The 26,830-nt window shown below is 42.6% G+C and overlaps 1 protein-coding gene across 1 annotated transcript in view; it reads left to right on the forward strand.

Moving 5' to 3' along the window:
• Positions 1-26,830, forward strand: part of LOC144988789 (zinc finger protein GLI2-like) — a 126,831-nt gene that overhangs the window by 43,341 nt on the left and 56,660 nt on the right. The window contains exon 2 of the mRNA XM_078939716.1: positions 3,997-4,106. Within this exon, the coding sequence (XP_078795842.1) occupies positions 4,025-4,106 (82 nt within the window). The 5' untranslated portion in view covers positions 3,997-4,024. The remainder of the gene's footprint in view (positions 1-3,996; positions 4,107-26,830) is intronic.

Consider the following 26,830-nt stretch of genomic DNA (forward strand, 5'->3'; position numbering starts at 1 on the left):
TGATCCGCCGGGTTCTGGTGAGACTGATCCGCCGGGTTCTGGTGAGACTGATCCGCGGGGTTCTGGTGAGACTGGTCCGCGGGGTTCTGGTGAGACTGGTCCGCGGGGTTCTGGTGAGACTGGTCCGCGGGGTTCTGGTGAGACTAGTACGCGGGGTTCTGGTGAGACTTGTACGCGGGGTTCTGGTGAGACTTGTACGCGGGGTTCTGGTGAGACTGGTCCGCCGGGTTCTGGTGAGACTGGTTCGCCGGGTTCTGGTGAGACTGGTCCGCGGGGTTCTGGTGAGACTGGTCCGCCGGGTTCTGGTGAGACTGGTCCGCGGGGTTGTTCTGGTGAGACTGGTCCGTGGGGTTCTGGTGAGACTGATCCGCCGGGTTCTGGTGAGACTAGTACGCAGGGTTCTGGTGAGACTGGTCCACCGGGTTCTGGTGAGACTGATCCGCCGGGTTTTGGTGAGACTGGTCCGCGGGGTTCTGGTGAGACTGGTCCGCCGGGTTCTGGTGAGACTGATCCGCCGGGTTCTGGTGAGACTGATCCGCCGGGTTCTGGTGAGACTGGTCCGCGGGGTTGTTCTGGTGAGACTGGTCCGTGGGGTTCTGGTGAGACTGATCCGCCGGGTTCTGGTGAGACTGATCCGCCGGGTTCTGGTGAGACTGATCCGCCGGGTTCTGGTGAGACTAGTACGCGGGGTTCTGGTGAGACTGGTCCACCGGGTTCTGGTGAGACTGATCCGCCGGGTTCTGGTGAGATTGGTCCGCGGGGTTCTGGTGAGACTGATCCGCCGGGTTCTGGTGAGACTAGTACGCGGGGTTCTGGTGAGACTGGTCCACCGGGTTCTGGTGAGACTGATCCGCCGGGTTCTGGTGAGACTGATCCGCCGGGTTCTGGTGAGACTGATCCGCCGGGTTCTGGTGAGACTGGTCCGCGGGGTTGTTCTGGTGAGACTGGTCCGCGGGGTTGTTCTGGTGAGACTGATCCGCCGGGTTCTGGTGAGACTGATCCGCCGGGTTCTGGTGAGACTGATCCGCCGGGTTCTGGTGAGACTAGTACGCGGGGTTCTGGTGAGACTGGTCCACCGGGTTCTGGTGAGACTGATCCGCCGGGTTCTGGTGAGACTGGTCCGCGGGGTTGTTCTGGTGAGACTGGTCCGTGGGGTTCTGGTGAGACTGATCCGCCGGGTTCTGGTGAGACTGATCCGCCGGGTTCTGGTGAGACTAGTACGCGGGGTTCTGGTGAGACTAGTACGCGGGGTTCTGGTGAGACTAGTACGCGGGGTTCTGGTGAGACTGGTCCACCGGGTTCTGGTGAGACTGATCCGCCGGGTTCTGGTGAGACTGGTCCGCGGGGTTCTGGTGAGACTGGTCCGCGGGGTTCTGGTGAGACTGATCCGCCGGGTTCTGGTGAGACTGATCCGCCGGGTTCTGGTGAGACTAGTACGCGGGGTTCTGGTGAGACTGGTCCACCGGGTTCTGGTGAGACTGATCCGCCGGGTTCTGGTGAGACTGGTCCGCGGGGTTCTGGTGAGACTGGTCCGCCGGGTTCTGGTGAGACTAGTACGCGGGGTTCTGGTGAGACTGGTCCACCGGGTTCTGGTGAGACTGGTACGCGGGGTTCTGGTGAGACTGATCTGCCGGGTTCTGGTGAGACTGATCCGCCGGGTTCTGGTGAGACTGGTACGCAGGGTTCTGGTGAGACTGATCCGCCGGGTTCTGGTGAGACTGGTACGTGGGGTTCTGGTGAGACTGGTACGCGGGGTTCTGGTGAGACTGGTACGCGGGGTTCTGGTGAGACTGGTCCGCCGGGTTCTGGTGAGACTGATCCGCCGGGTTCTGGTGAGACTGATCCGCGGGGTTGTTCTGGTGAGACTGGTCCGTGGGGTTCTGGTGAGACTGATCCGCCGGGTTCTGGTGAGACTGATCCGCCGGGTTCTGGTGAGACTGATCCGCCGGGTTCTGGTGAGACTGGTCCGCGGGGTTGTTCTGGTGAGACTGATCCGCCGGGTTCTGGTGAGACTGATCCGCCGGGTTCTGGTGAGACTGATCCGCCGGGTTCTGGTGAGACTAGTACGCGGGGTTCTGGTGAGACTGGTCCGCCGGGTTCTGGTGAGACTGATCCGCCGGGTTCTGGTGAGACTGATCCGCCGGGTTCTGGTGAGACTGGTCCGCGGGGTTGTTCTGGTGAGACTGGTCCGTGGGGTTCTGGTGAGACTGATCCGCCGGGTTCTGGTGAGACTGATCCGCCGGGTTCTGGTGAGACTAGTACGCGGGGTTCTGGTGAGACTAGTACGCGGGGTTCTGGTGAGACTGGTCCACCGGGTTCTGGTGAGACTGATCCGCCGGGTTCTGGTGAGACTGGTCCGCGGGGTTCTGGTGAGACTGGTCCGCGGGGTTCTGGTGAGACTGATCCGCCGGGTTCTGGTGAGACTGATCCGCCGGGTTCTGGTGAGACTGGTACGCGGGGTTCTGGTGAGACTGATCTGCCGGGTTCTGGTGAGACTGATCCGCCGGGTTCTGGTGAGACTGGTACGCAGGGTTCTGGTGAGACTGATCCGCCGGGTTCTGGTGAGACTGGTACGTGGGGTTCTGGTGAGACTGGTACGCGGGGTTCTGGTGAGACTGGTACGCGGGGTTCTGGTGAGACTGATCCGCCGGGTTCTGGTGAGACTGGTACGTGGGGTTCTGGTGAGACTGGTACGCGGGGTTCTGGTGAGACTGGTACGTGGGGTTCTGGTGAGACTGGTACGCGGGGTTCTGGTGAGACTGGTCCGCCGGGTTCTGGTGAGACTGATCCGCCGGGTTCTGGTGAGACTAGTACGCGGGGTTCTGGTGAGACTGGTACGCGGGGTTCTGGTGAGACTGGTACGCGGGGTTCTGGTGAGACTGGTCCGCCGGGTTCTGGTGAGACTAGTACGCGGGGTTCTGGTGAGACTAGTACGCCGGGTTCTGCATTTCAGAGTGAAATATGTGAGACAAAAGCCTGAAATGGTCGACTGTTCTAGACGTTTTTCAAATGGACACGGTGATCTGACATGTTGGTGGAAGGAAACTGCTAAAGAAACATCAGATCTGAGTCCAGCTATTGGCGCCATAAAGGTTCTCCAGCAAGTCCAACTCCAGCGCAGCAGCGGAGTCAGGGTGTCACTCTTATCCATCTGGCTGGCGAGCTCATGAGCACTTTGGCAGCCTATGAAAGAAGCAGATGCACCGCAAACCTGTTAGCCTCCTACCTCTAATCGGCTTACTCTGGCTGCTTGACAGTCGACTGGCACCTCGGTTTGGGTCTGTGGTTCTGCAGCTCCGGGAAAGGATGACATGTTGGAAATCCACATGAAACCAGAGCGGTACTTCACACAGACAGCAGATTACTGGACCGTCGTGTCGGAACCGGAGAGGTGGTCGTCGTTCGGGCCAAAATGGAGTCGTTCATACTGCCAGTTCCCAGCATTTATTCTGTCCCAACAGGAGAAGAAGCAGCCTCCTCACCCCCCAACCTTCAGCTGTTTGGACTCTAATCACCCCCCACCCCCACCCCCCAGCAGCCGGAAGGTGAAGAAAACAGTCAGAAAGCAGGATGAGGTTCAATAGTTTGGGTTTGTCTCGTGTTGCCAGGTCCTGCAGACGTCCGGCTGACGTTCCCGAACATTTCAGTTCTACCCCGAAGTCTTCATTTGTTTAAACTTTAAATGAAGTCAAACTTTCTGTTTCTGCTTAGGAGGTCTGCCTGCAGTCTGACAGCTTCTTTGTTTCTTACGTTTGGTTCTTAATGTTCTGATATGTTAAAGAAACTTTGGGTCGGGACTGTTCACAGTCGGTCCTAATATGGCAGCAGAACTTGATTGTTTTTTCAAAGGTTCTGAATCCAAATGAAACACAGCTTTGATAGTATTTTCCTTGAGGACTGAAACACGGATCTCAGGTGTGGGGGGTCTTGTGTTTCTGACTGAATGCTTTTGTTCAGATGTCTTTTCTGTGGTTTAAATAGACGTTTGTCTCTCAGCTCTCCTCCAGGTGGAACTGGAAGAGTCATGGAAGCCTCGGCTGCAGAGAAGGACGGAAGCAGCTTCTCAGAGTTCCTCAAAAAGCCCGTACCCACCACCGTGAGCAGAGGTACCCCCTTTTCTTCTTGTCCTTCCTGCTGCAGGTTCACAAGTCAGTTCTGTTTGCCCATTTGTGTGGGGGGTTCTGATGAGACCTTATCTCTGGTGGAAGCTGTATGGTTGGCGTTTCTCTCATTTCCATACAGCCATCAGAAGATCTTTAGTTTGTTTCATGGAAGGGAAGGGGGGCTGCTTTGACGCAAGCCTTCGAGCCTGACATGGGGCAAGTCTCTCAGATATCAGAGAATGGCTGATGAAGTGCTATAATGAGGTCCAAAGACCTTGTTCTCACATCCCAAGTGGAAGCGTCATGAATTACTAACGGCAGCTGGTGCGGCGGCGGCGGCGGGCAGCGCCACGTTTGGAGCCTTCATAAAGGCCGGGAGGAGAGAACGGCCACCTTTGATATGCTAAGAAGGTCCGGATGGTGCGCTGGTGGCAGGTTAACGATGGACTTACTGAGCGAAGAATTGTGTGGAGAGGAGAATGTGGGGCGCTCCTGCCTGGCACCCCCACAAAGTTTCAAACAGGAAACAGTTGCTGCCATTCTCTGAATTATTCAGCAGCCATGGCTGTCTTGGAGGTTGGGGGTGAATTTTCATAACCTTGCTCAGAATAGAGTAAAGAATTCATCATTTAAAGATGAGCATTGGTGTTTTTATTAGTGGGTAGTAATGAAAACCAATGAGGCTGGTGGAGCGCTGAGGGCGCCGCTCATAAATGACTAACTTCGGATGCTGCAGAGTGACGGTCCTCTCCTGAAGCTCCTGGTGGCCTGCCATCACAACGCTCGCTTTGTCACAGGGGGAGCAGTAGAATGAGGACATCATAGGCCATCAGGGCTCTTCTGGCCACAAATGGGTCAGAAGTGGATCATCAGATTGCGTGTTCCTCAGCGTCTTCTTCTGTTTCACCTCCTTGTTTCATGTCGGATCCTGAGATCACAAGTGAGGCCAGAGGGCAGGAACGCTGGTGGGAAAAACCACGAAGGTGCTCAGCTTTAAATTAATGCAGCCTGCATCCTGCATCTGCCTTGCTAAAGGGCCCGGTTCCACAGCCCGACTCCCAGCACAGCAGAACTGGAGGTCAGTGGTGCTTTGTCCATTTATAGGAACATGTCTTAAGAGGACCACATTTCTTCCAAGACAAAGCAAACCATCAAACAAAAACCTGCCTCATGTCTGGATTTTACCTCCATAAGAGCCCAGAGACCAGGTGCTTCTGTTTTACCTCCGCGGATGAGTCTTTGTCACCTCTTTAAAATAAAAAAAATGGTTTTAAATGTCTAATTTCTGCCACTTTAGAGAACTTTGTGTCTTATGCTAACGTAAAGCAGCATTAGAAGCTGAATGGAGCGCTTTACTACCTTCTTAGGAGGCCCAAAGCACTGTACAGCCCCATTCGCACACTGATGGTGGCTCCGCTGCCAAACGCTGGCGCCAACCTGTAACCACCAGGGTAAAGTGTGGGTCCCCTTCCTGACACAAGCCTGTATTTTATCTGGGCTGGGGACAGACACAAGGGGACCCAGACTTGGACCCCTTTGGCTACACAGTTAGGCTCTGTCCTTCACCCACTGTACCTTGGGTACTGTGTTTTGGTGTGTTGAGCTTCTGTGTTAAAATTGTGTTTTTTGTTTCTTGCGTCTACACACTGTGTGTAGTGTAACCCACACTAAGGGAGGAGCGTCTTTTTCCTACTGCTTCACAGTCAATCTTCAACTGTGTGTATTTCTGTTGCCTGATGATAAATGAGTGAGTGAGTGAGTGAGTGAGTGAGTGAGTGAGTGAGTGAGTGAGTGAGTGAGTGAGTGAGTGAGTGAGTGAGTGAGTGTAGCAGAGGGATGTGTTCTCGTCTGGATGTTGAGAGTCGTGCTGCTGCGTTCTGGACTAACTGGAGGCGGTTCAGTGATCGCTGGGCGACACAGAAGTACAGAGATACAGCAATTTATGTCAATCACCTGAACGGACTGTGGGACTAGAGATCCCAAAGTCAAAGTAGGAAACACTCCAAAAGGGGGAGATAGGTATGGGTGTTTGTGTGAATGTGAATGTGTATATGTGTGTGTGGGGGGTACTGAGCTGTCGTTGCTGACTAAAGTCATTGTCGTGGGTCCCGCAGGGTAATAAAGCCCCTCCTATTGGGCGTTGCTCTTCATAACCTCCTAGGTAACATCACAGGAATCAGTCTTACATTGTCCAGCAAGGCATGTTTAAACATAAAATACATAACAGTGTGGGTACCACAACCATCTGACGGTGCCACACCGTCACAGTCAATCATCAACAACACCTACAAAAACTGCTATAGCCTATGAACCCAAAAGTGATGAAAATGGAAAAGAGCAGACAGATTTATTTGACTTTATTTCTGATTGAATCGTTGGCTTTTCACGGGAAATATTCTAGAATAATTACAGGTTGACTGACCATTTAGAGCTTAGGGATCAGTGTTTTAACCCTGTGGGCAGGGAAGCATGTCTGTGAGTCGCAAACGTCTTGATTTGGGGTGGAGTCTGTTGTATTTTGTTCGTACGATTTCCCTGATGGTGATAACCTAGCCGATAAAGACACATTCAAGGCGCAAACATCCTGAAAACTGTTACTATCTGTAAAATAAAAGGCTTCTGTGCTCCATGGTCAGCGCTGCATGGAGACTGCAGTGACATGCTAGCTTCTTGTCATTGCTGTGTGTCTGCAGAGTAAAACAACCACTGCTGTGTGGGAAAAGTGCTGTACATGTTCATCATGTTTGAGGAGCACCAATTCGACCCCATTTCTACCAAAGCACAGGGCAGATCGGCCGTCTCCGACTTACACTGCCGGTAACTGAGGCTCAGCCCGTCCTCACATGGACCAGACTCAGGGAAAAAAACAACTATCAGCCGAGTCTTTTTTCTGCTTATGCCCTCATACACTCTGTCCCCCTCCCAGTAAAATCTACACCTGCAGCTTGAAAAAGACAAAGACACTGTCCTCAGAGAAAGAAATCTTTTTTGTTATGCAGAGTTCATGAAAGTCAGAGGTCAGGTCTATAATCCAGCCTTTGTATTTGAAACGCTGTCCTTTCATACCCCCCAGTCCTGAAACGTATGGACAAACTTCAGCACAAACATGGTGGGGGTGTCCGGCTTTGTCTGCAGTTTTCTCCAAGCATGCTCGTTGCAGAGCTCTTCTACCATTGATGACCATCCCTAGAAACAGAGTGTGCAACAGAACAGCAATGAAGAAAACAAACTCCATAATGGGGGGGTTTCCAATGCTGGCAATTAAATCATGTGATCTTACAGGAAGTTCATCCCGTCTGATGTTCCCACGGAACATGATAAGTGGAGGTGCACTTGGCTGAAGAGGGTATTGTTTACATATCAAGACATTTCCTGTCAGTCCTAGGAAAAGCTGTAATTTTCCTGGTTGAGATTATTTAGCGGGATAACCCTTTAATTACAGAGCTGGAAGTGGGCGGAGCCTTTACTTTACTTCACTTCTTTTCGTTGTTGCTGCCATTCTGCTTGGCACTTTTCCTCTTACTTAACGTGTCGCCTCATTGCGCCATGGCCGCTCCGCCACATGAGTACAAGGTCGTAACACGAAAGCACAACGCCCTTTACCATACTTAACCTGCCAATACTTTGATGGTTACGAGCTGTTTGGCCTGAACCGAAGCCTCGTGGAATCCACACGATGATAGACAGGAGCAAGTGTTGACCTAAGTCTTGAAGAGGGAACGGTGAGAGTCTGGTTCCTGCAGAACAAATGGTCAATGTGTCGTTGCGTGTTTAGTCTGTAAAAAAATGCAGTTTAAAGGAGATCCAAAGAACGGAAAGTATAAAAACAGAAAGTAATTTCCGTTGCATTTTTGTATTTTTTTCATCTGAAACTCATCTTTGGAACACACAAGTGTTTTAACTCTTTAACACCGGACATGTCGCCAGTGACCTCAAAATAACATGCTTTCTGACAGACCAATACTCTACGACCGTTTACATGATCAACGTGAATCAGCTGATTCTGACGCAGAGAAACGTGGCGTTTCAGAGCAGCTTTGCATCGATAGATCGGCATAGTGACGCAAAGCTGCTTTTCTCCACGTCAGAAACTGCTGGAATTACATTATTGCAGAAACATTTGGAGAGCTGCGGTAGTTAAAAGAACGTAAACGCTATGGAAAAGGGTTAAAGTTAAGATTAATTCCTCTCTATCGTAAAGAGACATCTTTCCATCTCCTATCATCTATCTATTTTCTTTTTATCGTTTATCATCTGCATCCGCTTCAAAATGAACCCCGTCTGTGTGCTCGGCCTCTCATCACTATCCTGGTTTCCAAGCTTCTTTTCATCTTTACGGTCACGTAAAGCACCAAAGCAAAACACAACAGGAAATCACGAAACACAACAGGAAATCAAAAAAAACAGCAAATCACGAAACACGACAGCCAATCATGAAACACGACAGCAAATCACGAAACACCACAGCAAATCACGAAACACCACAGCAAATCACGAAACACCACAGCAAATCACGAAACACCACAGCAAATCACGAAACACGACAGCAAATAACGAAACACGACAGCAAATAACGAAACACGACAGCAAATAACGAAACACAACAGCAAATCCCGAAAACCAGCAGCAAATCACCAAACACACAACAAATCACCAAACACAACAGGAAATCACCAAACACAACAGCAAATCACCAAACACAACAGCAAATCACCAAACACAACAGCAAATCACCAAACACAACAGGAAATCACCAAACACAACAGCTAATCACGAAACACAACAGGAAATCACGAAACAACAGGAAATCACAAAAACACCAAAGCAAAACATAACAGCAAATCACGAAACACGACAGCAAATAACGAAACACCACAGCAAATCACGAAACACCACAGCCAATCATGAAACACGACAGCAAATCACGAAACACCACAGCAAATCACGAAACACAACAGCAAATCACGAAACACCACAGCAAATCACGAAACACCACAGCAAATCACGAAACACGACAGCAAATAACGAAACACGACAGCAAATAACGAAACACGACAGCAAATAACGAAACACAACAGCAAATCCCGAAAACCAGCAGCAAATCACCAAACACACAACAAATCACCAAACACAACAGGAAATCACCAAACACAACAGCAAATCACCAAACACAACAGCAAATCACCAAACACAACAGGAAATCACAAAACACAACAGCTAATCACGAAACACAACAGGAAATCACGAAACAACAGGAAATCACAAAAACACCAAAGCAAAACATAACAGCAAATCACGAAACAAAGCAGCAAATCACAAATCACAACAGCAAATCACGAAACACAACAGCAAATCACCAAACACACAACAAATCACCAAACACAACAGCAAATCACCAAACACAACAGCAAATCAACAAACACAACAGCAAATCACCAAACACAACAGCAAATCACGAAACAACAGGAAATCACAAAACACCAAAGCAAAACACAGCAGCAAATCACGAAAAGCAGCAGCAAATCACGAAACACAACAGCTAATCACGAAACACAACAGGAAATCACAAAACACAACAGCTAATCACGAAACACAGCAGCAAATCACGAAACACAAAAGCTAATCACTAAACACAACAGCTAATCACGAAACACAACAGGAAATAACGAACCACAACAGCAAATCACCAAACACAACAGGAAATCACAAAACACAACAGCAAATCACGAAACACAACAGGAAATCACAAAACACAGCAGCTAATCACGAAACAACAGGAAATCACAAAACACCAAAGCAAAACACAACAGCAAATCACGAAACACAGCAGCAAATCACGAAACACAATAGCTAATCACGAAACACAACAGCTAATCACGAAACACAACAGGGGCCTGTTTCAGAAAGGAGGTTAAGTGTAAACTCTGAGTGCATTAACCCTGAAATCAGGGAAACCCTGGGTTTTCCGTTTCAGAATGGGAGGTTTGTTAAACCAGAGAAAGCAGAGTAAGTCAAACCCGTTTCTGAAAGAGAGGTAACTTTTACTCGGAGTCAGTATCCATGGTTACTTATGCTGTGAACCTAACCTGGTCGGGAGCAGGTTTTATTCTCCAAACTCAAAGTTTCTGCCGGTCCCCTCCCCTTTTTAAAGACGAAGCGGTATTTTTCGCTTTAACCTTCATTGCCCAAATGTCCGTCACACAGAGACAAGTGACAAGAATGGCTTGTTCTTTTTTGGAGGACCCAATAGACGAGGAGGCTGCAATAATTTGTAGAGAATTACATTTACGAGGATTTTGAGAAAACTCGATTTTTTTTTTTCACTTTTAGCTGCTGCCATGTTCTTTTAATTCCTGCAGGATTGCATCTACGTGAAAATGAAATCAGGGACATTGAATTAGATTAATGTAACAATTACTTTTTGGAAACACAATTTGCTAGCACTGCTTACTTTCTTAATCCCATATAAACCTATACCACTTGATCAATACAAGGGTAGTGTTGCAGTGTGTGTGTGCTGAGCGGGGTGCGATCCACGAGAGACAAGGGGAGGGGCGAGTGCAGGTGCAGATGGGGGGGGGGGGGGGGGGGGGGGGTAGAGCGCGGTATATATTGTGTGTTCGGAGGACGGAGAACTTAGTTAAATAAAGAGAAGGTGTCATTCCCAGAATAACTGTTTTGGAGTCATTCTTAATCCGCTCTGGAGGTTGAGGGTTTCGAACGGGAAGTGAACCCCGAAAAAGTTCACTTTGAAAAACACAATTGCATGTATTAATATTAAAATGACCAACGTTTGCAAGAGGGGAAGGTTAACAAGAAAGTCCTCTAAACATTACCGACGTTAAATGCATTTCCCCCCAGATTGGTTCTGTACACTATGCAGCATTTCATGCATTTACACCAGGAAAAACACTTCAAAAGTACTCCTAAATATCCCCATTTATTATTTCACACCGTACGCTTTTTAAAAAATTATTACAGTCAATATTTTATGACAATGATTTAAATGCAAACTTAGGCATTAACTTGAGCAGCTATGTTTTCCCACGCTAACTGTCTCTGTTTTGCAGATGCAGCAGTGTTGCTTTTCTTCTGGAATAATATGTGCTCATATTCACTGTAACTCTGCAGCAGCACGTCAAGTTCAGCTGGCGAAAAATACGCAGACCTCTTTTTTTCACGGTTGCCATGGTGACTCGTGATATCTGCGCTCCATTGATAATGGCTTCTTATAGTCGCGGTGCTCACGCTCACCTCCGAATCAGTCCACTCAGAGTTGATTGATCTTACTCGGATCAGCTTCTCTGAAACAGAAAACTCAGAGTTGTTAATCTCCCGATTGACCAACTCGGAGTTCAAGTTCAACCTCAGAGTTGGTTGAACCCCTCCTTTCTGAAACAGGCCCCAGGAAATCACGAACCACAACAGCAAATCACCAAACACAACAGGAAATCAAAAAACACAGCAGCTAATCACGAAACACGACAGGAAATCACGAAACACAAAAGCAAATCACGAAACACAACAGGAAATCACAAAACACAACAGCAAATCGCCAAAACACAACAGCAAAACACAACAGGAAGTCACGAAACATAACAGCCATTTCGCCAAACACAACAGGAAATCACAAAACACAACAGGAAATCACGAAACACAAGAGCAAATGACGAAACACAACAGCATATGACGAAACACAACAGCAAATGACGAAACACAGCAGCAAATGAAGAAAGACAGCAGCGAATGACGAAACACAACAGGAAATCACAAAACACCAAAGCAAAACACAACAGAAAATCACGAAACACAGCAGCAAATCACGAAACACAATAGCTAATCACGAAACACAACAGGAATTCACAAAACACCAAAGCAAAACACAACAGAAAATTACCAAACACAACAGCAAATCACCAAACACAACAGCAAATCACCAAACACAACAGCAAATCACCAAACACAATAGCAAATCACCAAACACAACAGCTAATCACCAAACAACACAGGAAATCACAAAACACAACAGGAAATCACAAAACACAACAGCTAATCACGAAACGCAGCAGCAAATCACGAAACACAACAGCTAATCACGAAACACAAAAGGAAATCACTAAACACAACAGCAAATCACAAAAAGCAACAACAAAAACAACAGGAAATCACGAAACATGACAGGAAATCGCGAAACGCAGCTGCAAATCACGAAACGCAGCAGCAAATCACCAAACACAAAAGGAAATCACTAAACACAACAGCAAGTCACTAGACACAACAGCAAAAACAACAGGAAATCCTGAAACACAACAGCAAATCACGAAACACAACAGCAAATAACCAAACAACAGCAAATCACCAAACAGAAAAGCTAATCACGAAACACAACAGGAAATCACAAAACACAACAGCTAATCACGAAACACAACAAGAAATCACGAAACAACAGGAAATCACAAAACACCAAAGCAAAACACAGCAGCAAATCACGAAAAGCAGCAGCAAATCACGAAACACAACAGCTAATCACGAAACACAACAGGAAATCACAAAACACAACAGCTAATCACGAAACGAAACAGGAAATCACGAAACACAAAAAGAAATCATTAAACACAACAACAAATCACCAAACACAACAGGAAATCACGAAACAACAGGAAATCACGAAACAAAACAGAAAATCACTAAACATAACAGGAAATCACAAAACACAACAGGAAATCACGAAAGACAACAGCAAATCATGATACACAACAGGAAATCACAAAACACAACAGCAAATCACGAAACACAAAAGCAAATCACGAAATACAACAGCAAATCGCCAAACACAACAAGAAATCACAAAACAGGAAATCATAAAACACAACAGCAAAAACAACAGGAAATCACAAAACACAACAGGAAATCACAAAACACAACGGCAAAAACAACAGGAAATCACGAAACACAACAGCAAATCACGAAACACAGCTTCTAATCACGAAACACAACAGGAAATCACGAAACAACAGCAAATCACGAAACACAATAGCAAATCATGAAACGCAGCAGCAAATCACGAAATGCAGCAGCAAATCACGAAACACAACAGGAAATCACAAAACACCAAAGAAAATCACAAAAACCAAAAGCAAAAACATCAGGAAATCACAAAACACAACAGCAAATCACTTAACACAACAGGAAATCACAAAACACAACAGCTAATCACGAAACACAACAGCAAATCACGAAGCACAACAACAAATCACAAAACAACAGGAAATTACAAAACACCAAAGCAAAACACAACAGAAAATCACGAAACACAGCAGCAAATCACGAAACACAACAGCTAATCAGGAAACACAACAGCAAATCACCAAACACAACAGGAAATCACAAAACACAACAGCTAATCACGAAACACAACAGGAAATAACAAAACACAACATCTAATCTCGAAACACAACAAGAAATCACGAAACAACAGGAAATCACAAAACACCAAAGCAAAACACAACAGAAAATCACGAAACACAGCAGCAAATCACGAAACACAACAGCTAATCATTAAACACAACAGCTAATCACGAAACACAACAGCTAATCACGAAACACAACAGGAAATCACAAAACAACAGGAAATCACAAAACACCAAAGCAAAACACAACAGAAAATCACGAAACACAACAGCTAATCAGGAAACACAACAGCAAATCACCAAACACAACAGGAAATCACAAAACACAACAGCTAATCACGAAACACAACAGCAAATCACCAAACACAACAGGAAATCACAAAACACAACAGCTAATCACGAAACACAACAGCAAATCACGAAACACAACAGGAAATAACAAAACTCAACAGCTAATCACGAAACACAACAAGAAATCACAAAACAACAGGAAATCACAAAACACAACAGCAAATCACCAAACACAACAGCTAATCACCAAACACAGCAGCAAATCACGAAACACAACAGGAAATAACAAAACTCAACAGCTAATCACGAAACACAACAAGAAATCACAAAACAACAGAAAATCACGAAACACAGCAGCAAATCACGAAACACAACAGCTAATCACGAAACACAACAGCTAATCACGAAACACAACAGGAAATAACAAAACACAACAGCAAATCACCAAACACAACAGCTAATCACCAAACACAACAGCTAATCACGAAACACAACAGCAAATCACGAAACACAACAGGAAATAACAAAACTCAACAGCTAATCACGAAACACAACAAGAAATCACAAAACAACAGAAAATCACGAAACACAGCAGCAAATCACTAAACACAACAGCTAATCACGAAACACAACAGCTAATCACGAAACACAACAGGAAATAACGAACCACAACAGCAAATCACCAAACACAACAGCTAATCACCAAACACAACAGGAAATGACGAAACACAACAGCTAATCACGAAACACAACAGGAAATAACAAAACACAACAGCTAATCTCGAAACACAACAAGAAATCACGAAACAACAGGAAATCACAAAACACCAAAGCAAAACACAACAGAAAATCACGAAACACAGCAGCAAATCACGAAACACAACAGCTAATCACTAAACACAACAGCTAATCACGAAACACAACAGGAAATCACAAAACAACAGGAAATCACAAAACACCAAAGCAAAACACAACAGAAAATCACGAAACACAACAGCTATTCACGAAACACAACAAGAAATCACGAAACAACAGGAAATCACAAAACACCAAAGGAAAACACAGCAGCAAATCACGAAACACAACAGCTAATCACGAAACACAACAGGAAATCACAAAACACAACAGCTAATCACGAAACGAAACACGAAATCATGAAACACAAAAAGAAATCATTAAACACAACAACAAATCACCAAACACAACAGGAAATCACGAAACAACAGGAAATCACGAAACAAAACAGAAAATCACTAAACATAACAGGAAATCACAAAACACAATAGGAAAAACAACAGGAAATCACAAAACACAACAGCAAATCACAAAACACAACGGCAAAAACAACAGGAAATCACGAAACACAACAGCAAATCACGAAACACAGCTTCTAATCACGAAACACAACAGGAAATCACGAAACAACAGCAAATCACGAAACACAATAGCAAATCATGAAACGCAGCAGCAAATCATGAAACGCAGCAGCAAATCACGAAACACAACAGGAAATCACAAAACACCAAAGCAAATAACAAAAACCAAAAGCAAAAAAATCAGGAAATCACAAAACACAACAGCAAATCACTTAACACAACAGGAAATCACAAAAACCAACAGCTAATCACGAAACACAACAGCAAATCACGAAGCACAACAGCAAATCACAAAACACAGCAGCTAATCACGAAACACAACAACAAATCACAAAACAACAGGAAATCACAAAACACCAAAGCAAAACACAACAGAAAATCACGAAACACAACAGCTAATCAGGAAACACAACAGCAAATCACCAAACACAACAGGAAATCACAAAACACAACAGCTAATCACGAAACACAACAGCAAATCACGAAACACAACAGGAAATAACAAAACACAACAGCTAATCTCGAAACACAACAAGAAATCACGAAACAACAGGAAATCACAAAACACAACAGCAAATCACCAAACACAACAGCTAATCACCAAACACAGCAGCAAATCACGAAACACAACAGGAAATAACAAAACTCAACACCTAATCACGAAACACAACAAGAAATCACAAAACAACAGAAAATCACGAAACACCAAAGCAAAACACAACAGAAAATCACAAAACACAACAGCTAATCAGGAAACACAACAGCAAATCACCAAACACAACAGGAAATCACAAAACACAACAGCTAATCACGAAACACAACAGCAAATCACGAAACACAACAGGAAATAACAAAACACAACAGCAAATCACTTAACACAACAGGAAATCACAAAACGCAACAGCTAATCACGAAACACAACAGCAAATCACGAAGCACAACAGCAAATCACAAAACACAGCAGCTAATCACAAAACACAACAACAAATCACAAAACAACAGGAAATCACAAAACACCAAAGCAAAACACAACAGAAAATCACGAAACACAACAGCTAATCAGGAAACACAACAGCAAATCACCAAACACAACAGGAAATCACAAAACACAGCAGCTAATCACGAAACACAACAGGAAATCACAAAACAAAACAGAAAATTACTAAACACAACAGGAAATCACAAAACATAAAAGCAAAAGCAACAGGAAATCACGAAACACAACAGCAAATCACGAAACACAAAAGCAAATCACGAAACACAACAGGAAATCACAAAACACAACAGCAAATCGCCAAAACACAACAGCAAAACACAACAGGAAGTCAGGAAACATAACAGCCATTCGCCAAACACAACAGGAAATCACAAAACACAACAGGAAATCACGAAACACAAGAGCAAATGACGAAACACAACAGCAAATGACGAAACACAACAGCAAATGACGAAACACAGCAGCAAATGAAGAAAGACAGCAGCGAATGACGAAACACAACAGGAAATCACAAAACACCAAAGCAAAACACAACAGAAAATCACGAAACACAGCAGCAAATCACGAAACACAATAGCTAATCACGAAACACAACAGGAAATCACAAAACACCAAAGCAAAACACAACAGAAAATTACCAAACACAACAACAAATCACCAAACACAACAGCAAATCACCAAACACAACAGCAAATCACCAAACACAATAGCAAATCACCAAACACAACAGCTAATCACCAAACAACACAGGAAATCACAAAACACAACAGGAAATCACAAAACACAACAGCTAATCACGAAACGCAGCAGCAAATCACGAAACACAACAGCTAATCACGAAACACAAAAGGAAATCACTAAACACAACAGCAAATCACAAAAAGCAACAACAAAAACAACAGGAAATCACGAAACATGACAGGAAATCGCGAAACGCAGCTGCAAATCACGAAACGCAGCAGCAAATCACCAAACACAAAAGGAAATCACTAAACACAACAGCAAGTCACTAGACACAACAGCAAAAACAACAGGAAATCCTGAAACACAACAGCAAATCACGAAACACAACAGCAAATAACCAAACAACAGCAAATCACCAAACAGAAAAGCTAATCACGAAACACAACAGGAAATCACAAAACACAACAGCTAATCACGAAACACAACAAGAAATCACGAAACAACAGGAAATCACAAAACACCAAAGCAAAACACAGCAGCAAATCACGAAAAGCAGCAGCAAATCACGAAACACAACAGCTAATCACGAAACACAACAGGAAATCACAAAACACAACAGCTAATCACGAAACGAAACAGGAAATCACGAAACACAAAAAGAAATCATTAAACACAACAACAAATCACCAAACACAACAGGAAATCACGAAACAACAGGAAATCACGAAACAAAACAGAAAATCACTAAACATAACAGGAAATCACAAAACACAACAGGAAATCACGAAAGACAACAGCAAATCATGATACACAACAGGAAATCACAAAACACAACAGCAAATCACGAAACACAAAAGCAAATCACGAAATACAACAGCAAATCGCCAAACACAACAAGAAATCACAAAACAGGAAATCATAAAACACAACAGCAAAAACAACAGGAAATCACAAAACACAACAGGAAATCACAAAACACAACGGCAAAAACAACAGGAAATCACGAAACACAACAGCAAATCACGAAACACAGCTTCTAATCACGAAACACAACAGGAAATCACGAAACAACAGCAAATCACGAAACACAATAGCAAATCATGAAACGCAGCAGCAAATCACGAAATGCAGCAGCAAATCACGAAACACAACAGGAAATCACAAAACACCAAAGAAAATCACAAAAACCAAAAGCAAAAACATCAGGAAATCACAAAACACAACAGCAAATCACTTAACACAACAGGAAATCACAAAACACAACAGCTAATCACGAAACACAACAGCAAATCACGAAGCACAACAACAAATCACAAAACAACAGGAAATTACAAAACACCAAAGCAAAACACAACAGAAAATCACGAAACACAGCAGCAAATCACGAAACACAACAGCTAATCAGGAAACACAACAGCAAATCACCAAACACAACAGGAAATCACAAAACACAACAGCTAATCACGAAACACAACAGGAAATAACAAAACACAACATCTAATCTCGAAACACAACAAGAAATCACGAAACAACAGGAAATCACAAAACACCAAAGCAAAACACAACAGATAATCACGAAACACAGCAGCAAATCACGAAACACAACAGCTAATCACTAAACACAACAGCTAATCACGAAACACAACAGGAAATCACAAAACAACAGGAAATCACAAAACACCAAAGCAAAACACAACAGAAAATCACGAAACACAACAGCTAATCAGGAAACACAACAGCAAATCACCAAACACAACAGGAAATCACAAAACACAACAGCTAATCACGAAACACAACAGCAAATCACCAAACACAACAGGAAATCACAAAACACAACAGCTAATCACGAAACACAACAGCAAATCACGAAACACAACAGGAAATAACAAAACTCAACAGCTAATCACGAAACACAACAAGAAATCACAAAACAACAGGAAATCACAAAACACAACAGCAAATCACCAAACACAACAGCTAATCACCAAACACAGCAGCAAATCACGAAACACAACAGGAAATAACAAAACTCAACAGCTAATCACGAAACACAACAAGAAATCACAAAACAACAGAAAATCACGAAACACAGCAGCAAATCACGAAACACAACAGCTAATCACGAAACACAACAGCTAATCACGAAACACAACAGGAAATAACAAAACACAACAGCAAATCACCAAACACAACAGCTAATCACCAAACACAACAGCTAATCACGAAACACAACAGCAAATCACGAAACACAACAGGAAATAACAAAACTCAACAGCTAATCACGAAACACAACAAGAAATCACAAAACAACAGAAAATCACGAAACACAGCAGCAAATCACTAAACACAACAGCTAATCACGAAACACAACAGCTAATCACGAAACACAACAGGAAATAACGAACCACAACAGCAAATCACCAAACACAACAGCTAATCACCAAACACAACAGGAAATGACGAAACACAACAGCTAATCACGAAACACAACAGGAAATAACAAAACACAACAGCTAATCTCGAAACACAACAAGAAATCACGAAACAACAGGAAATCACAAAACACCAAAGCAAAACACAACAGAAAATCACGAAACACAGCAGCAAATCACGAAACACAACAGCTAATCACTAAACACAACAGCTAATCACGAAACACAACAGGAAATCACAAAACAACAGGAAATCACAAAACACCAAAGCAAAACACAACAGAAAATCACGAAACACAACAGCTATTCACGAAACACAACAAGAAATCACGAAACAACAGGAAATCACAAAACACCAAAGCAAAACACAGCAGCAAATCACGAAACACAACAGCTAATCACGAAACACAACAGGAAATCACAAAACACAACAGCTAATCACGAAACGAAACAGGAAATCATGAAACACAAAAAGAAATCATTAAACACAACAACAAATCACCAAACACAACAGGAAATCACGAAACAACAGGAAATCACGAAACAAAACAGAAAATCACTAAACATAACAGGAAATCACAAAACACAATAGCAAATCACAAAACACAACGGCAAAAACAACAGGAAATCACGAAACACAACAGCAAATCACGAAACACAGCTTCTAATCACGAAACACAACAGGAAATCACGAAACAACAGCAAATCACGAAACACAATAGCAAATCATGAAACGCAGCAGCAAATCATGAAACGCAGCAGCAAATCACGAAACACAACAGGAAATCACAAAACACCAAAGCAAATAACAAAAACCAAAAGCAAAAACATCAGGAAATCACAAAACACAACAGCAAATCACTTAACACAACAGGAAATCACAAAACACAACAGCTAATCACGAAACACAACAGCAAATCACGAAGCACAACAGCAAATCACAAAACACAGTGCTAATCACGAAACACAACAACAAATCACAAAACAACAGGAAATCACAAAACACCAAAGCAAAACACAACAGAAAATCACGAAACACAACAGCTAATCAGGAAACACAACAGCAAATCACCAAACACAACAGGAAATCACAAAACACAACAGCTAATCACGAAACACAACAGCAAATCACGAAACACAACAGGAAATAACAAAACACAACAGCTAATCTCGAAACACAACAAGAAATCACGAAACAACAGGAAATCACAAAACACCAAAGCAAAACACAACAGATAATCACGAAACACAGCAGCAAATCACGAAACACAACAGCTAATCACTAAACAGAACAGCTAATCACGAAACACAACAGGAAATCACAAAACAACAGGAAATCACAAAACACCAAAGCAAAACACAACAGAAAATCACAAAACACAACAGCTAATCAGGAAACACAACAGCAAATCACCAAACACAACAGGAAATCACAAAACACAACAGCTAATCACGAAACACAACAGCAAATCACGAAACACAACAGGAAATAACAAAACACAACAGCAAATCACTTAACACAACAGGAAATCACAAAACGCAACAGCTAATCACGAAACACAACAGCAAATCACGAAGCACAACAGCAAATCACAAAACACAGCAGCTAATCACAAAACACAACAACAAATCACAAAACAACAGGAAATCACAAAACACCAAAGCAAAACACAACAGAAAATCACGAAACACAACAGCTAATCAGGAAACACAACAGCAAATCACCAAACACAACAGGAAATCACAAAACACAACAGCTTATCACGAAACACAACAGCAAATCACGAAACACAGCAGCAAATCACGAAACACAACAGCTAATCACTAAACACAACAGCTAATCACGAAACACAACAGGAAATCACAAAACGCAACAGCTAATCACGAAATACCAAAGCAAAACACAACAAAAAAATCACGAAACACAACAGCTAATCAGGAAACACAACAGCAAATCACCAAACACAACAGGAAATCACAAAACACAACAGCTAATCACGAAACACAACAGGAAGTCACGAAACACAACAGGAAATAACAAAACACAACAGCTAATCACGAAACACAACAAGAAATCACGAAACAACAGGAAATCACAAACCACCAAAGCAAAAACAACAGGAAATCACAAAACACAACAGGAAATCACAAAACACAACGGCAAAAACAACAGGAAATCACGAAACACAACAGCAAATCACGAAACACAGCTTCTAATCACGAAACACAACAGGAAATCACGAAACAACAGCAAATCACGAAACACAATAGCAAATCATGAAACGCAGCAGCAAATCACGAAACACAACAGGAAATCACAAAACACCAAAGAAAATCACAAAAACCGAAAGCAAAAACATCAGGAAATCACAAAACACAACAGCAAATCACTTAAAACAACAGGAAATCACAAAACACAACAGCTAATCACGAAACACAACAGCAAATCACGAAGCACAACAGGAAATCACAAAACACAACAGGAAATCACAAAACACAGCAGCTAATCACGAAACACAACAACAAATCACAAAACAACAGGAAATCACAAAACACCAAAGCAAAACACAACAGAAAATCACGAAACACAGCAGCAAATCACGAAACACAACAGCTAATCAGGAAACACAACAGTAAATCAAAAAACAACAGGAAATCACAAAACACCAAAGCAAAACACAACAGAAAATCACGAAACACAACAGCTAATCAGGAAACACAACAGCAAATCACCAAACACAACAGGAAATCACAAAACACAACAGCTAATCACGAAACACAACAGCAAATCATGAAACACAACAGGAAATAACAAAACACAACACTAAATCACTTAACACAACAGGAAATCACAAAACACAACAGCTAATCACGAAACACAACAGCAAATCACGAAGCACAACAGCAAATCACAAAACACAGCAGCTAATCACGAAACACAACAACAAATCACAAAACAACAAGAAATCACAAAACACCAAAGCAAAACACAACAGAAAATCACGAAACACAACAGCTAATCAGGAAACACAACAGCAAATCACCAAACACAACAGGAAATCACAAAACACAACAGCTAATCACGAAACACAACAGCAAATCACGAAACACAACAGGAAATAACAAAACACAACAGCTAATCTCGAAACACAACAAGAAATCACGAAACAACAGGAAATCACAAAACACCAAAGCACAACACAACAGAAAATCACGAAACACAGCAGCAAATCACGAAACACAACAGCTAATCACTAAACACAACAGCTAATCACGAAACACAACAGGAAATCACAAAACAACAGGAAATCACAAAACACCAAAGCAAAACACAACAGAAAATCATGAAACACAGCAGCATGTCACGAAACACAATAGCTAATCACTAAACACAACAGCTAATCACCAAACTCAACAGGAAATCACAAAACACAACAAGAAATCATGAAACAAAACAGAAAATTACTAAACACAACAGGAAATCACAAAACACAAAAGCAAAAACAACAGGAAATCACGAAACACAAATGCAAAAACAACAGGAAATCACGAAACACAACAGCAAATCACGAAACACAAAAGCAAATCACGAAACACAACAGCAAATCGCCAAAACACAACAGCAAAACACAACAGGAAGTCACGAAACACGACAACCATTCGCCAAACACAACAGGAAATCACAAAACACAACAGCAAATGACGAAACACAGAAGCAAATGACGAAACACAGCAGCGAATGACGAAACACAACAGGAAATCACAAAACACAGCAGCTAATCACGAAACACAACAAGAAATCACGAAACAACAGGAAATCACAAAACACCAAAGCAAAACACAACAGAAAATCACTAAACACAACAGCAAATCACGAAACACAGCAGCAAATCACGAAATACAACAGCTAATCACGAAACACAACAGCAAATCACCAAACACAACAGGAAATCACAAAACACAACAGCTAATCACGAAAGACAACAGCAAATCACGAAACACAACAGGAAATCACAAAACACAGCAGCTAATCACGAAACACAACAAGAAATCACGAAACAACAGGAAATCACAAAACACCAAAGCAAAACACAACAATAAATCACCAAACACAACAGCAAATCACGAAACACAGCAGCAAATCACGAAACACAATAGCTAATCACGAAACACAACAGCTAATCACGAAACACAACAGGAAATCACGAACCACAACAGCAAATCACCAAACACAACAGGAAATCACCAAACACAACAGGAAATCACGAAACAACAGGAAATCACAAAACACCAAAGCAAAACACAACAGCAAATCACCAAACACAACAGCTAATCACCAAACACAACAGGAAATCACAAAACAGAAAAGCAAAAACAACAGGAAATCACGAAGCACAATAGCAAATGACGAAATACAGCAGCAAATGACGAAACACAGCAGCAAATGACGAAACACGGCAGCAAATGACGAAACACAACAGCAAATCACGAAACACAACTGGAAATCATGAAACACAACAGGAAATCACAAAACGTAACAGCAAATCACGAAACACAAAAGCAAATCTCGAAACCCAACCGTAAAACACAACAGGAAATCACGAAACACAACAGCAAATCACGAAATACTACAGCAAATTACAAAACACAACAGCAAATCACGAAATACAAAAGGAAATCATGAAACTCAACAGCAAATCACAAAAAACAGCAGCTAATCACGAAACACAACAAGAAATCACGAAACAACAGGAAATCACAAAACACCAAAGCAAAACACAACAGAAAATCAAGAAACACAGCAGCATATCACGAAACACAATAGCTAATCACTAAACACAACAGCTAATCACGAAACACAACAGGAAATAACGAACCACAACAGCAAATCACCAAACACAACAGGAAATCACAAAACACAACAGCAAATCACCAAACACAACAGCTAATCACCAAACATAACAGGAAATCACAAAACACAAAAGCAAAAACAACAGGAAATCACGAAACACAAAAGCAAAAACATCAGGAAATCACGAAACACAAAAGCAAAAACATCAGGAAATCACGAAACACAAAAGCAAAAACAACAGGAAATCACGAAACACAACAGCAAATCACGAAACACAAAAGCAAATCACGAAACACAACAGCAAATCGCCAAAACACAACAGCAAAAACAACAGGAAATCACGAAGCACAATAGCAAATGACGAAATACAGCAGCAAATGACGAAACACAGCAGCAAATGACGAAACACGGCAGCAAATGACGAAACACAACAGCAAATCACGAAACACAACTGGAAATCATGAAACACAACAGGAAATCACAAAACGTAACAGCAAATCACGAAACACAAAAGCAAATCTCGAAACCCAACCGTAAAACACAACAGGAAATCACGAAACACAACAGCAAATCACGAAATACTACAGCAAATTACAAAACACAACAGCAAATCACGAAATACAAAAGGAAATCATGAAACTCAACAGCAAATCACAAAAAACAGCAGCTAATCACGAAACACAACAAGAAATCACGAAACAACAGGAAATCACAAAACACCAAAGCAAAACACAACAGAAAATCAAGAAACACAGCAGCATATCACGAAACACAATAGCTAATCACTAAACACAACAGCTAATCACGAAACACAACAGGAAATAACGAACCACAACAGCAAATCACCAAACACAACAGGAAATCACAAAACACAACAGCAAATCACCAAACACAACAGCTAATCACCAAACATAACAGGAAATCACAAAACACAAAAGCAAAAACAACAGGAAATCACGAAACACAAAAGCAAAAACATCAGGAAATCACGAAACACAAAAGCAAAAACATCAGGAAATCACGAAACACAAAAGCAAAAACAACAGGAAATCACGAAACACAACAGCAAATCACGAAACACAAAAGCAAATCACGAAACACAACAGCAAATCGCCAAAACACAACAGCAAAACACAACAGGAAGTCACGAAACACAACAGCCATTCGCCAAACACAACAGCAAATGACGAAACACAAAAGAAAATCACAAAACACAGCAGCGAATGACGAAACACAACAGGAAATCACAAAATACAGCAGCTAATCACGAAACACAACAAGAAATCACGAAACAGGAAATCACCAAACACCAAAGCAAAACACAACAGAAAATCACGAAACACAACAGCAAATCACGAAACACAGCAGCAAATCACGAAACACAACAGCTAATCACGAAACACAACGGCAAATCACGAAAGACAACAGCAAATCACGAAACACAACAGGAAATCACTAAACACAACAGCTAATCACGAAACACAACAGCAAATCACGAAAAGCAGCAGGAAATCACAAAACACAATAGCTAATCACGAAACACAACAGGAAATCATGAACCACAACAGCAAATCACCAAACACAACAGGAAATCACGAAACAACAATAAATCACCAAACACAACAGCAAATCACCAAACACAACAGCAAATCACCAAACACAACAGCTAATCACCAAACACAACAGGAAATCACAAAACACAACAGGAAATCACGAAACACAACAGCAAATGACTAAATACAGCAGCAAATGACGAAACACAGCAGCAAATGACGAAACACAAAAGCAAATCTCGAAACACAACCATAAAACACAACAGGAAATCACGAAGCACAACAGCAAATCACGAAATACTACAGCAAATTACAAAACACAACAGCAAATCACGAAATACAAAAGGAAATCATGAAACTCAACAGCAAATCATGAAACACAACAGCAAATCACACAACACAACAGGAAATCACAGAAGACATTACAGCGTCCTGAAACACAACAACCAATCCGGGTGTTAATTATCAAATCCAGAAACACAACAACTGGAGTGGAGGCACGGGTTCTAACAGAATGGACCGTAATATAAAACCAATTGTGTATGATTTTTATAAGTTATTTAGTACTGTTTTCTTTAAGTGGACATTTTAAATACATGAAACAGTCCAAAAGCTTTTTCTTTTTTTCTTTTTTTAACTTGTCATGTCCAACAGCTGGGCAGACAGACGAGAGCTGAGGGCCTCTTGTGTTGGACATATTTTGCTTTAACAAGAGGGGTTATTAATCTTCAGACAAACCAAAGGTATGTCTGAATAAACCCCTTTTGTAATTGAGGCCAAACTTTATTAATTCCAATCATGTCTGAAAATCTTTGGTGTTGGACCGGACGGAAAAGGAAAGAGGGGAAGAAGAGAGAGGGACGCTAGAGAGAGGGGGGGTAGGGGGTGATAATAAGAGGGGAAGGGGGGTAAGACCATGAAGCAGCATACAGCAACAAGTTTACTGGTTGTTAATCATTATGGTAAGGTTCAAATGCAGTACAAAAAGGGCGGGGCCCGTCCACACACACACTCAAATGTTATAAACACACCTGCTAGCTGCAAAAATGTCCACCTGTCGACATGAACACAAAACAAATAGTGTTCACACACGCATACTTATGCCTTAAAACCAACTAGTGTGAAATATTTC

The sequence above is a fragment of the Oryzias latipes genome, chromosome 21 (assembly GCF_053564925.1).
Source record: "Oryzias latipes strain Hd-rR chromosome 21, Olatipes_Hd-rR_3.1".
NCBI classification, from domain to species: domain Eukaryota; kingdom Metazoa; phylum Chordata; class Actinopteri; order Beloniformes; family Adrianichthyidae; genus Oryzias; species Oryzias latipes.